Source organism: Elaeis guineensis, chromosome 14 (genome assembly GCF_000442705.2).
Source record: "Elaeis guineensis isolate ETL-2024a chromosome 14, EG11, whole genome shotgun sequence".
NCBI classification, from domain to species: Eukaryota; Viridiplantae; Streptophyta; class Magnoliopsida; order Arecales; family Arecaceae; genus Elaeis; species Elaeis guineensis.
This window is the reverse complement of record NC_026006.2, coordinates 68,067,988-68,080,780: the sequence shown is the minus strand read 5'-3', so window position 1 is coordinate 68,080,780 and position 12,793 is coordinate 68,067,988. Positions and strand designations below refer to the sequence as shown.

The window sequence follows — 12,793 nt, the reverse complement described above, 5'->3', positions numbered from 1 at the left end:
TATGTAACTCCAAACGTTTTTCCTATTAACAAATTATCAGGAAACTGCAAGTAATATGCTGACAAAATTCTCAACGTTGCATCGGTTTGTAGCGACCCACATGTTAGTGGTCCTATTCCCGGTGGTTGGGAGATTAGATCGTGCATGTCCAATATCAACGTAGTCATAAAACTAGACCTCATCAGAGATATGGATGGCTGCTTTTAGTTCACCATTCAAAGACCACGGCGTAAGACAAGCCATCGCTGTTGCTATAATGAATATTTTAAGGCGTATTACTAATTACATGTGTAGATGATTGAGGGAGAGTGGTTTGAAATAGAGGGTGATCAATCATGGAGGTAATGCGATAAGAATAAAATTGAGTGGGTTGAAAGAGACTGAAACCTCCACTTGTTATCTTGGACGTTGTCGTTCCACGTTTCTACATACTTAGTGGAGTTCTAGCATGATAAACATGCCATGATGTGTAAGAGATCTAATCAAACAAGAAAAGTATGGGGCATTGCAGTGTGAGTCGATTATGCCCGATCATTTTATAAGTAATCTGGCAGGTCCTTGACATCAATGGCAACAATGTTATCCTACTGCGCCAACGCGGTCTAAAAGAGCAATTAATGCTCCGCGGGTGCAGTGGTCCTCACATATTTACACTTATGGATGATGTAGCCACTAAATCCCAATGTGATTATGGCTCTCTGTTGTTATGATGATTAATGCAATGGTCGTGATCTCATCATTGTTATCATAATTTACAGTTATACAACAGGTTTTTTTGGATATAGACTGTATTTAGTAAGCAGTTTTGGGATAAATTTAACTTATTAAAAATTACAGCATAGCAATATTAATGTTTAGTGAAGATAGTTTATTGTCCATAAACTAATATTTGTTAACAGCTTCCTCATCTAAAGGTTTAAGATCAACAACTAGCTGTGTATTTTTTCTCCATCTTTTTAACAGCTTGCTGTGGCTGTTGTAATAATTAATAGCACAAAGATTAGCAGAAATTTTTATTCGTCGCTTGCTTCGTTCCTGCACACGTTTTCACACCATCTCCACTGTACAATCGAGGCCATGGGAATTTATTACTTTGGAACAGCTGCAATTGTGTCTAACAAAATAATTTGTAGGCCCCTCCATGCATAAAACCTTACTTTTGCCCCACTTAAATTATGTTACATGTCTGTTAGTTTCTTCCCTTTTTTTTTGGGGGTAACAAGTTTCTTCCCGTTGGTGGTTTTAACATCCTCCAAAAGGCAGACATACTGCCGAGTTGCCAGAGGCGACGAAGGGGCAAACTAGGAGACGCCACATGGTGTCCCTCTATGCAACCTTCCACGGAGGGAGTGCATCCTATTTATAGTAACCAGTGCATGCTCCTTTATAGTAACCTTACTTTTTCAGAACGAAGCCTCTCATGATTAGAGTGACGTGATAGTTATAAACAAGTGGATCCTATTTATAGTAACTAGTGCATCCTCTTTATTATAGTAAACAGTGCTATTCTGTTTACCTACCCCCACCCCCCCCTAAAAAAAGCTATTCTAGCCTGCTTTGCATGTGGAATGCACTTGAGAAAAGGTGAGTGCAGTCCAGCGAGTTCTTTTCTCTTCATTCCAGAAATATTCTTGTGGCTTGTATCGGAATGTGCATCACTTTCTCCTGCTAGTGAACCTTAGGGCCCTTGTGTCTGTGGTTTATTATTAATCTTTTAGAAGTTCAATGGACAATGTGAGGGATCATTGAAAAAAGATAAAGAAAATTCTCCAGGAATTACCATTGTCTTTGCATGAGACAGATCAGAAGTTCATGGTTTAAGTACCACCTATGTACTTCAGTTAAATGAACAAGCAATAGATAACCATGAAAGCCAGCGTTTTGATATACAAGTGTTTATAAACTCCAAACACAATCACTACTTTCTTCGTAATCATCTCCAAAGTGACAGTTTCTATGGGAGCTCAAAGCTCCTCCCAACAGGAGGTTGTTGAATGCATGTAACATGATTGTAATGGTATATCTTTACAAAGGGATGAGAATGGATTGATAATATTATTTAAATTTATTTTTATATTCAAATTTATTTAAATATGGATATAAATTTAAGTATTTAATTAATATCCGTATCTATATCTATAAAAGAAAAATTAATATGGATAGATAACTATCTAATACGTATTGGAGTATCTAATTTTATTTATAATTTTATTTAATTTTATATAGTACTTATAAATATTTAAAAAAATAATCATATTAATATGCTATTTATTTGATTTATCATTTACTTAATAATATCTTTGATTTCGTGGTCATAAATTTAATTATTTGATGTATATTTATTTTTATATATAATTTTGATATGTGATTTGTATTTATATCTATTTAAAATAGATATAGATATGAATTTTTGCATCTCATTGATATTTGTATTTGTATTTATATTCGTTAGATAAAGTAAATATGGATAAAAATACGTTAGTATCTTATATATTTTCAGCACTATTTTTACAATATCATGTCCTATTGCTTTGCAAGCCATATGATGATTATACAACATGAGCTAATTAGTCTGAATTTTTAAGATTCATTAATCCAAGTGTTCTGGCATTATAATTGTAAATAACAAACTAGTTAACTCTTTTTGTGAAAGGCATGAGTAGTCTGGTAGCATCATGGCATAGGATATTCTGATAATTCCTAAAGGATATCTCAAAAGGCTACTAGGTCCAGCACATTTCACATGACTTGGTTTGATTGGTCCACACATCATACACTGGATATCTATTATCCATTGGAGCGTCTTGACCTCAATGGTCATGGTAAAATAATGTTCCAACTTTGCCTCTTGCCTGCAAGTGGGTTTCGGTCAAACCATTGACGTCCCCTCAGAATATGATCCTTGCCGTGTAAACAAACTTATCCGGAGTTGGCTTCCACTATCTGTTGGGTATAGTGTAAGGCTTTCTATGGCACAAATGCCTTCAGTTTATGAGTTTGGGTTTTATTAGGATAGAAAGGATTGGAAGGACAAGAAATGGGGAAGAGGAAGGAGAGAGCTGGCATCCGAGCTCGCCGAGCAATTGGCGATGAGGGATCTGGCCGACCGCCCATTGAACGCGATTAATCGCAGCACCCCCGCGCGGCTCGTGAAACTTTCGCATGGTGGGCCCAGCACCGCGGCGAAGGAGCGGCAGTGGAGGAACCCGTCAATGCAAGGCGGATACGTGTCAGGCGTACGGGCCCAGATGCCGTGTGGGCCACGGCGTTGCGGATCCCATTGGGACCGACGACCGTTATCTTTTGTTCGCCGGTTTGGGACCAGAAACTTGGTCGCCAAGGCATTCCTATTCCATCCCACAGCCCATTTACGGAATGCCCTCCCTAGCCGATTCACGTGACGCTGGCCTCTTTCTTTTTGTCCTCTTAGCCCAAACACGAGATGCGGTTTCATCCCAAGCGGATTTGCCAATTTTAGGTCATCAATCATCGTGTCATTCTTTGGAGCTCAACAAGATTGGGCCTGGTTTTAATACACAATGCGATCTAAACTAAGCGGTTGCAAACATGAAATTGTCTCTTGAAACTTTCATATTTATAATCTTGTAAAATTGAAGGAGCTTTCCCTGTCATATAATGCTCCGCATCGCACCTACCATACATTTTTAGTGATAATTAAAAATTAAAGGCATGAAAGACCTTACAAGTCACTAAGTTTGAATACAGACGATGAAATTCAAATCATATCTTACACATAACTTGACGGCCCGAGCGATAGAAGTGTTTTAGTTGAATAGTGTAAATTTATTCGAGCAGACTGTACCACTTAAGCACGAGTAAAAACTAATTTGCTGATGCCAACAATTTACAAGACTACTCGCAACTATTTATGTCTTTTTACTTGCATTTGAACGGTAGAACCATAGTGACTTATGAAACAATTTAACTTGACTACCAATTTTATTGACCTCATCCTAAATGTTAGGCTAAACTCTCTCCAAGTTTTGCTTGTGCCCTGATTCTTGAACTATTTAACAGCCGTCCCGTGAAGATTATAGCCATAGTCTGTTTTAGCTACCAGTTTCTCACGTTAGTCTTCCGCTTGGGTTCACGCCTTATTTACCACACATTAACACGGAGCTGTTGTAACAAATGGCTACATTACTTTTATTCCGTAGCTCAATTTAGGAATTTTTAAACGACCCACGTAAAAAATGAAGGAAAGAACTATCTGCATTTCAAACCGGACCATCGAAATTCCAGCTCTAATAGCCGTCCAAACCAGAACAGACGGCTCTCACGAATCCCTCAGCTACCAACTCTCGTTGGTCCCCGCCAATGTTATCGCTACATCAACCCGGTAGACCCAGTGATAGCAACGCGTAACCGCGTGATGGGAACCCGAAGCCCCATCCCTCGCTCCTCTGCCCTCACTCGCATCGTTCTGATACCAACTCAATGGCTGCGATTTCGTCTCCACAAAGAGCAATCCGTGTGGCGATCCCATTCTACCGGCTCCGTCCATCGAGAAGCGGATTCAGGGAAACTCCATCCGTTTCCCGCCGAAAGAAAAGGCCCGCCCCGTTGCTTTCGCTCTCGACGGCCAAAACGGAAAACGTTGGGGGTATTATCGTCAATTTGGATTCGCTGATGGAGACTATATAGATTCCGCCTTCCCGTGACGTTGGCTCCTCATCCTTCTGGGTTGCAGCGGGCTCTCTTCCTTCTTCCACCCATCCGGATCCTGCGAGGGATTTTTTTGACTAAAATAAAAATAACAAAGGAACCCCATTTTCAAAAGAATTAGGGTTTCTGACATCTTGTCGATTGAATCTTCGGCTCGAGAAATTTATCTGCTCCGGACGATGAACCCGCCCCTATTTCGGTGTTTGTGATGGGAAATTAGGGTTTCTTGGTGCAGCACTTGGGATTCGGTTTGAGGATTTAGGGTTTTCTGGAGGGCTGGGGAGTTGGTTCTCATGCTGTTGACTCGGGAATCCGGAGTGCGGGTAGGGGAAGCGCTGTCACCGCCGGCCGCCTCGCGGCGCCGTCCCATAAAGCTGGGCTCGTGGGGATTGGATCCGCGGACGGCCGGAGGCTCCCTGACGGCCGGAACTGCGGCGGCGAGGGCGACTGCCGTATCTGCGCGGCCGCTGGGGACCTCTGGGTGAGGCTGAATGGTGGTGAGGGGAGGGAGTTCGTGGGCCCAATTGGGGGGTTCAGCCATGAGAGCGAGCATGACCTGGCGGTGATGGTCAGCGACTTCTTGGAGAACGGGAGCAGTGGGGCGGAGTCACGGTACAGCAGCGACAGCGATTCCGGGTTCCCCGATCTTAATCATCTCGCGGAGAAAGTCTTGGTTAGCTCTCGTTTCCTGCTGCCCTTTTTCTTTCTTTGTTTCTTTTTTTTCGTCGGTTATATTTTCAATTTCTTCGTATTTCATGTGCTTGTCTTTTTCTTAATTGTATATATATTTTTTCTGAATGTTGTTTCCTTGTTATTCTTTGAGAAAGAAAACTAATTGCAGGATTTCTGAGCTGAATCTAGATAAAGTTCTAAACTTGTGATATAAATTATGTCAATAATCTTCGAGCTTAGAAGTGCACGCTTCCCCCCTACATAGTTCTTTGAACAGGTGTGGTAATACATCGTTAATGCAATTGAACTTTGATCGTTATAGAATCTGGATGCTGGAAGAAAGTATTTTGTCGTTACAATTTAAAAATGTAAATTTTAATGGGTCGGATTATTTGAATAATTGAATCCGGAACATCTTTTATTCTCATTAGGTTTGAATATTTGGAAATCTTTACTGCCCCTCTCTTGTATCTTGTTCCAATGAGTTATTAGTTGCATGAAGTGAACGTACGCTATTGCATAAGGTAGGATGAGAGGTATGAAATTTATAATAGGAAGCTGTAGTTGATATTAAATAATGTTGACTGACTGATTTCCAAAAAATTGTTAGAGGAATAATTAGTAGATATGAAAAGGAAATTTTTTAGACTTTGTTGACTAATCCATGTTCCAAGAGGAAAAGTTAGGAGTTGATTTGATTCAACAGTTCCCTGATAATTATTTACGTTTTTGCAAGGGTTGGAGAGGGAAAGAAATGAATAGATGATTTTATGATGACTCTTACTACATCTATATGTATGTTGGGGCATCTTTACAAGAAGAAGATCATATAAAACCTTCTCAAAGTAAAGTGATGATTGGAAAACTATGCATCTGCCTTTTCAGAGCTATGTAAATTTTGCATTTGGTCCAACATCTTGCAAACCACCCCCTAACTTGATGGTTGACAAGAAGACCATAATTAGTTCATGAAGCAGTTCATTATTTACATTAGAAATCCATATCTGTAAATTTTATCCGTCATTTCACACAAGAAGGATATTTGTAGCCTTCCAGGAATATCATATCAATCTTGGCAAGAGACTGAAGCAGACGAAAAGTCTGATGTGATTCTTAAGTTTTCGTAGTCAGGGAGATATATTCTTTTGCCTTGGTCCTGTAGATTTGTTTTGGCAGTGTGTTTGCAGAAGTAATAATCATATTTGAGGTTTGTGCAATGGTTGATTTCGATGGTTATGGATTTGCATACTTGCACGCCTGCTAGCTAGTTTGAGTTATTTGTAGCTATTAAAGAAACCATTATATGGTTATGACATTTGGAGTAGGTTTATATGATGGCGTTTGGCATAGGCTGTACCAGCCTTTATTTTTCTGAGCAGCAAAGAAAATTATGTTCTGTAGCATATCAAACTTGTTAATTTCTGACTACTTTAATGCTCTTAGAAAAGAATTTACCTATAGTCTTTTGTTCTTTCATTCTGCAGTTCTACAAGCACGCCACAGATCAATATGAGAATGATCTTTTATCAGTTGTCCAGTCCTATCTTCTTTCTATCAACGAGACAGACCTTCATACTGTCAGGGAAGGGCAATGCAATGGCAGCTGTATTCGTGGGTCACTCGTAAAGCTCCTCAAACTTTCTGGTTATGATGCGGCGGTGTGTTCATCCAAGTGGCAGGGTTTTGACAAGGTCCCTGGAGGTATGCCCTTGTACAGACTATATATAAATATATATATATATATATATATATAATCTTGGTGGACCTTCATGTCATTACATGGAGTATAGTTTTCATTTTTTTCTGATTCGTGTTTCTTTTTCATCAGGTGATCATGAATATATTGATGTGGTTATCAATGGCTATGCTGGAGGTTCTGAGCGATTGATCATTGACATTGACTTTCGGAGCCACTTTGAAATAGCCCGAGCTGTTGAATCTTACGATGCAATCTTGACTTCTCTTCCAGTAGTCTATGTTGGCTCACTGCCCAGACTGAAGCAGTTTTTGCAGGTTATGGTGGATGCTGCCAAATGTTCTCTTAAGCAGAATTCCATGCCGCTGCCTCCATGGAGATCATTGTCGTACCTGCAAGCAAAGTGGGACTCTAAATATGAGAGGGAACATAATTTTTATGAACAGAACCACCTTGGTAGCAGTTATGGTCACAGGCAGTGTATTGGACATTTGAAGAGGCTGAAAGCCTCCCTCCAGGCAGAAATTGAGACAGAACGATTGTTTAAACCAATTATTAAAGAGAAGAAACGGAGGGTGAAATTTGAGAGGCGGAGACCCTCTGTGCTTAGTAGCTAATAAGATGTACAGGTAATTGGAGGAGAAGTTAATTCACGTTTTTGGATATAAAAAAAGGAGTTTGTCATATGCAAATATTAAATGAAGCGGTTTACTTCTGGCTACTGATAAGGCATAACCTCCAAGTTGATGGGGTTTTCACAGCTGGGTAACGGTAAGAGTCCCATGTTTTTGGAGGCACACCTGTTGGAGTCCCATTTTTTTGCGGTCCATCTTTCGTCTCAGTCAGCAGGAAGCCGTCCAAGTTACAGCATGCTTGTCGTGAACTGGCCGAGTGGCCTTAGTATTGCTTTACATTTCTTCCCTTCCCTTCTTTTAGTCATACAGATAAATTTTCTGTGCCCTGTGCCATTCTTCACAATATGTTGTTAGTAATGCTTTTAACCATATTGATATGATATTGTTACTGGACGGACGCAAATGAATAAGATGTTGAATTAAATACATAAGATTTTATTGAGTGTGCTTGGTTCATATGTTATCTTGGAATTCTCTCTCAGGTTACCTAGGCAACTTTCTGCCTCAGCACACTTCAAGTATTTACAGCTGCTCTCATTTTAAATTCATGTATCCATATTGATTTGGTTGTTGATCTCTCCATGAGAGAAGAATCAGAGAGCTGCATTAGGTGGAAGTGGGAGTGCTATCAAGTTACATGGGAGTGGAAGGGAAAATATTCATCCATTCAAGGGATCACGGCTTTACATTGTTTGTCATGTGCCCCAACACTAGTTAGATGGAGCTAGTCCTGGATGTACCTTCTTTGGTGTTTCTGGATAGCTATCTATTGCTTGTCCCATGTAACGTTATAATTGATTCTTGGGCTTAAAGATACACCATACTGTCCAGTCTTAGTTGTGCATCATCAAGCATGTGGGCCTGGTTAATTTTATAGTACGAGCACATTTCCCTCTTTTTAAGAAAAGCCACCTTTTGTCATCTAAAAGAATGATTAGTAGAATTAATCGATTTCTTTTAACTTCTTTTCAGAGCTTTATCATGATGACTGCAAGTTCTTGGAGATTTAGTGAATTATCAAAAAAAAAAAATCAACTTTTATATCTCGTTTGAAAAATAAAAAAAGTAAAAGGGAATCACAAAAGAAGTTGTTAAAGCGGTCGGACAAAATCTAGTGATGTGATATACGGTTTTAGGTTTCATGTCATCTCTGGATGGCACCGGCTTCCTGCTGGAATTACCTGTCTCCTAAACTAAGTCTTTGCGAGCATTTCATATTCTCTAAATTTTTGCTTGGGATATCTGTCAATTTGGATGATTCAAAGGTCACAATATCATAGCAGGTAAAAAGATGATGTTTTGCATTTTGTCGTTATACATGGGGTTTTATTTTGTTGGTGGATCAGTGCAAGCTCTGCAACTTGTTCCATTTAATCTTTTAATTAAGCAGCTGGGGATTCTATACAATGTCTATCCAGAAGTGCAACTTTCTTGACGTTTCCGTGTGTCTGAATGAAAGGGATTTTATATTCTTAGTCTGCAATTGGTTGGCTATTCTAGCCTTGATATCTTCGTTGTTGTTGTTGCAATTGGAGAAAATATTTGAAAGAGAAAAGACACTGTTACATGTATCTAGATGCTTTCTAAATAAATCATATCCATTCTCTGTCTTCCATCCAATAGCGGGAGCCGGGCCTAAAAACAGTGCGTTGATTTTTTTTTTTTCCTCTTCTTCTTCTTTTTCCAATTTAACTGCGTTTCTTTTCGGACCTTACTCAAAGCAGTAGTTGGGAGGCTTGATGATGCTTCCATTTCCCACCTACCCAAAGAAAGGCACGTAGTACCAGATGGTTAAATGATGAGCTCTCTCTCCTTAATTGCCCTTTCTCTCGACGCTTTGGTATTCCCTTTCTTAGTACGTTGTCTTGGTTGTTGTGTTGTCGCACTCCTTCTTTAAGCTAAATTGCAGCTATATATGGCTGAATGAATATTGCCCGAGGTTTTCTAGAGTATGATGCAAGCTTCTCAGCATTTTATTATCTATTATTTAACATGTGTTATGTATATACAGAACTTATTTAAGCTAGATTTCTATGAGTGCATTTTTTTTTCCTTTAGAACTCTTAACGATTCTAATTTTTTTTCTTTTCTTGCTACTCTTCATGGTCATAATAACCAGATAGTTTTTCTTTTTGTAAAAAAATTCCTTATTCTAATGCACTCGTAGGTAGGAGAGACATACTTGTCTTATAAACTTGTTATATATCACTTGACAAGTTAAAATATTTCAAAAAATATAGGTGGCCGGCTGGAATTAGTTTTGAGAAGTTGAGCTTCGGAATTAGTTTTGATTGATTAAATATGATGAGGAAGAATATATCCAATGCTAGTAATCTGGAAATATTAACAACAAGGGATATGAATAAAGGAGAAACAATCGGATCCTCATGGACGATGGATTATCTTTGTATGCTAAGATCACATTGATCTGCTCTAGATTTTAATCTAGAGAAATGCTACCTATGGGGTTGTAGGTAGGAGAGAAGAACATCTTCGGTACACTTGTTATATGTCACTTGACAAGTTCAAATATTTCAAAAAATATAGGTGACTGGATGGAATTAGTTGTGGGAAGTCGAGCTATGGATTTAGTAATAAGTAGTTAAATATGATGAGGGAGAACATATTCAATACTACTGCACTGAAGACACTCACAATAAGGGATGTATATAAAGAAGAAGCAATTGGATCCTAATGGGTGATGGATAAGATGATGTGGTATTTGTAAAGTTCAGACCAATAAGAAAGGGATAGAGATTAATAAAAATTAGAGAGAAAAAGATCTTTGTGCACTTTTCATTCAAAATAAATAAATAAGCAATCAGTTGTTAATCGCCCTCAAAATTTTCTATAAGAATTTTTGATGGATTGGTTTCTTTAGTGGATAGAAAGCCTTATATAAATAGATGAAATAACTTTAAGATCTAACTTGTGGCAAACTCAACTGATATTTTTATATCAAATAAAAAGAATATGATTTTGATTTTTTTATGCTATAATGATAAATTATTTCAATTATTCATGCCTCCACTTTTTAGTTCAAAATTTTAATAAAAAATATATTAAGATTGTAATTATCACTCAATTTAAAAGATTAATAAAATTAATCAATAAATGGATGACAGTTTGTCTCATTTATGGACAACTTAGATCCTCTAATGTCTTCCTTTAACCAATGGCCACAATCAATCCTTCGAAAAGTTAAAATAAATAAAGTTAAATAAAAAATATCATTTTTGTTCTATTTAATTTTTTTGAACTCAAAGAATTATATTCTCTCAATGACTAATTAATTGAAAATTTTTATTTTGGTGAGCACCGTCCGGTTCAATGGGATGCATATGTTAACTAGGAGGCTACTATGTTTGTTTTTTTAATCCCTAGTCTCCCTTCTGGATGCTTCTTTGGGCTCTCTCCAGCACCTCTATTTTGAAACTTGTGCGGGGTGTCGCACGAAAGCTTTCTCGTGGAGCCATTTAGTCTTGGCTAATTCCTGCTACCTCCACTCCTCTCAGTCATGGTAGGCATATTTTCCTTTGACGTTTGGTTAAGTGGTACTCAAGTTTTAATTGCCCAAGAATCTCATGCTATCACATTTGTCAACTATACATTTGGAATATGATAGTGGAAAATGCTTTTCCAAATTTTGTTCCTTCTACAAGGCTTTCCAATGAAAGCTAGGTAGTTTCTATCTCATATCAATGCAAAAAAAAAAAAAAACAAGCAAAATGGCCAATGCTCAAGACACATACAAAAATGTTTAAGAGAAGACATTTAAGTTACCAAAAAAAAGAAGAAGATGCAATTGGCCTGATGCTGTTGCATCTGAAATGAATTGCTTGTAAAGCGGTAATGACCTAAACATCATCAACACAATAATTTATGGTCAAACCTTGGAAGTGGGATAAACCTCACAAATATTAAATAGTGCTAGGCCTTACAAATACCTTTTCGATAAAATAAGTCTATATTTTTCGGATAGTAAAATATTATATTATTTTAAAAAAATAAAAAAAATATTATATCCAAAAAATATTTAAATACCATATAATGAAGTCATTGCTGAATGTTCTTTCATTTTTAAATAAGATTATGATCATAAAAATATGATGAAAATGAATAAAATATTTATATAATCTAATGATCTATGTGGGATATAGATGGGGCATAATATTCATAAATAATATTTTCATCGATATAAGTTAGATCAAGCAAATATTGTTACTAATAATTTCACTAATTTTTGTATAATTTAGTAATAATAATAAAAAGTTCTTTATTTAATATAATTTAATAAATCAATAAACTTTTTAGTAATTATATTATGTTGTTATATTTGATAAAATCTGTATGAAATAAGAATCTTATTTATTATCTCAAATAAAAAAATTATTAATAATATTATTGAAATCGGCATCTATATGATGAATAAAGAGCTCAGCACCGGCAAAAACTCTATTTTAATATACATATGCTAGATATGTATACAAAATAAATAATAATGTTCATTTTTTGATGTTCTGCCATTGAGCTTGTTAATTATTATTTTGAAGTATAATTATTTATTTTAGTATTGAAGAAAAAAATCTCAATATTTTAAAATAAAAATTCTTATTTTAGTAGATAACAATATTAATCATATGTTATTTGACATTGATGGCATATAAAAAACCATACGTGCCTCTTTGGTTACAATCGATTTCTTTAAAGATACGCTTATATTTCTACCAAAAAAAAAATAAATACGCTTCCATTTTCAACTCTAGTGCTTTTTTTTTTCTCTCTGTTTGCGCTGAGAGAAGATGCCTCTTGCGTCAATCTCTCCATCGTCTTATTTTTCTTCAAAAAAAAAAAAAAAATCAGAAGCGGGCACCAATCTTCTACCGTAAAAAAAGATAGTGGGCGAGCTTATTTATCATGCCAGGACGCAAACTCCTCTAGAAGGTCCAATAATTGGTTGGATCAGACCCACCAGCTCAGCGGTGGATCAATCCAACCACGAAGCGCTACGTCTGTATTGCATCCTCCCCTGGAGAATTTTTTTTTTTTTTCGTCCCTGGATGTACGCGTCCCTGCATCGCTTCGCGGGTCGATCTGATCCTCC

At 37.2% G+C, this 12,793-nt stretch overlaps 1 protein-coding gene across 1 annotated transcript; it reads left to right on the top strand.

Moving 5' to 3' along the window:
* The first annotated feature begins 4,716 nt into the window (after nt 1–4,716).
* LOC105056936 (uncharacterized) lies at nt 4,717–8,082 on the top strand. Its single transcript, XM_010939318.4, is given in 4 exon segments — nt 4,717–5,097; nt 5,100–5,359; nt 6,843–7,059; nt 7,187–8,082. Coding segments are annotated over 4 exon segments (1,080 nt in total). The 5' UTR covers nt 4,717–4,979; the 3' UTR covers nt 7,672–8,082.
* The last annotated feature ends 4,711 nt before the right edge of the window (nt 8,083–12,793 follow it).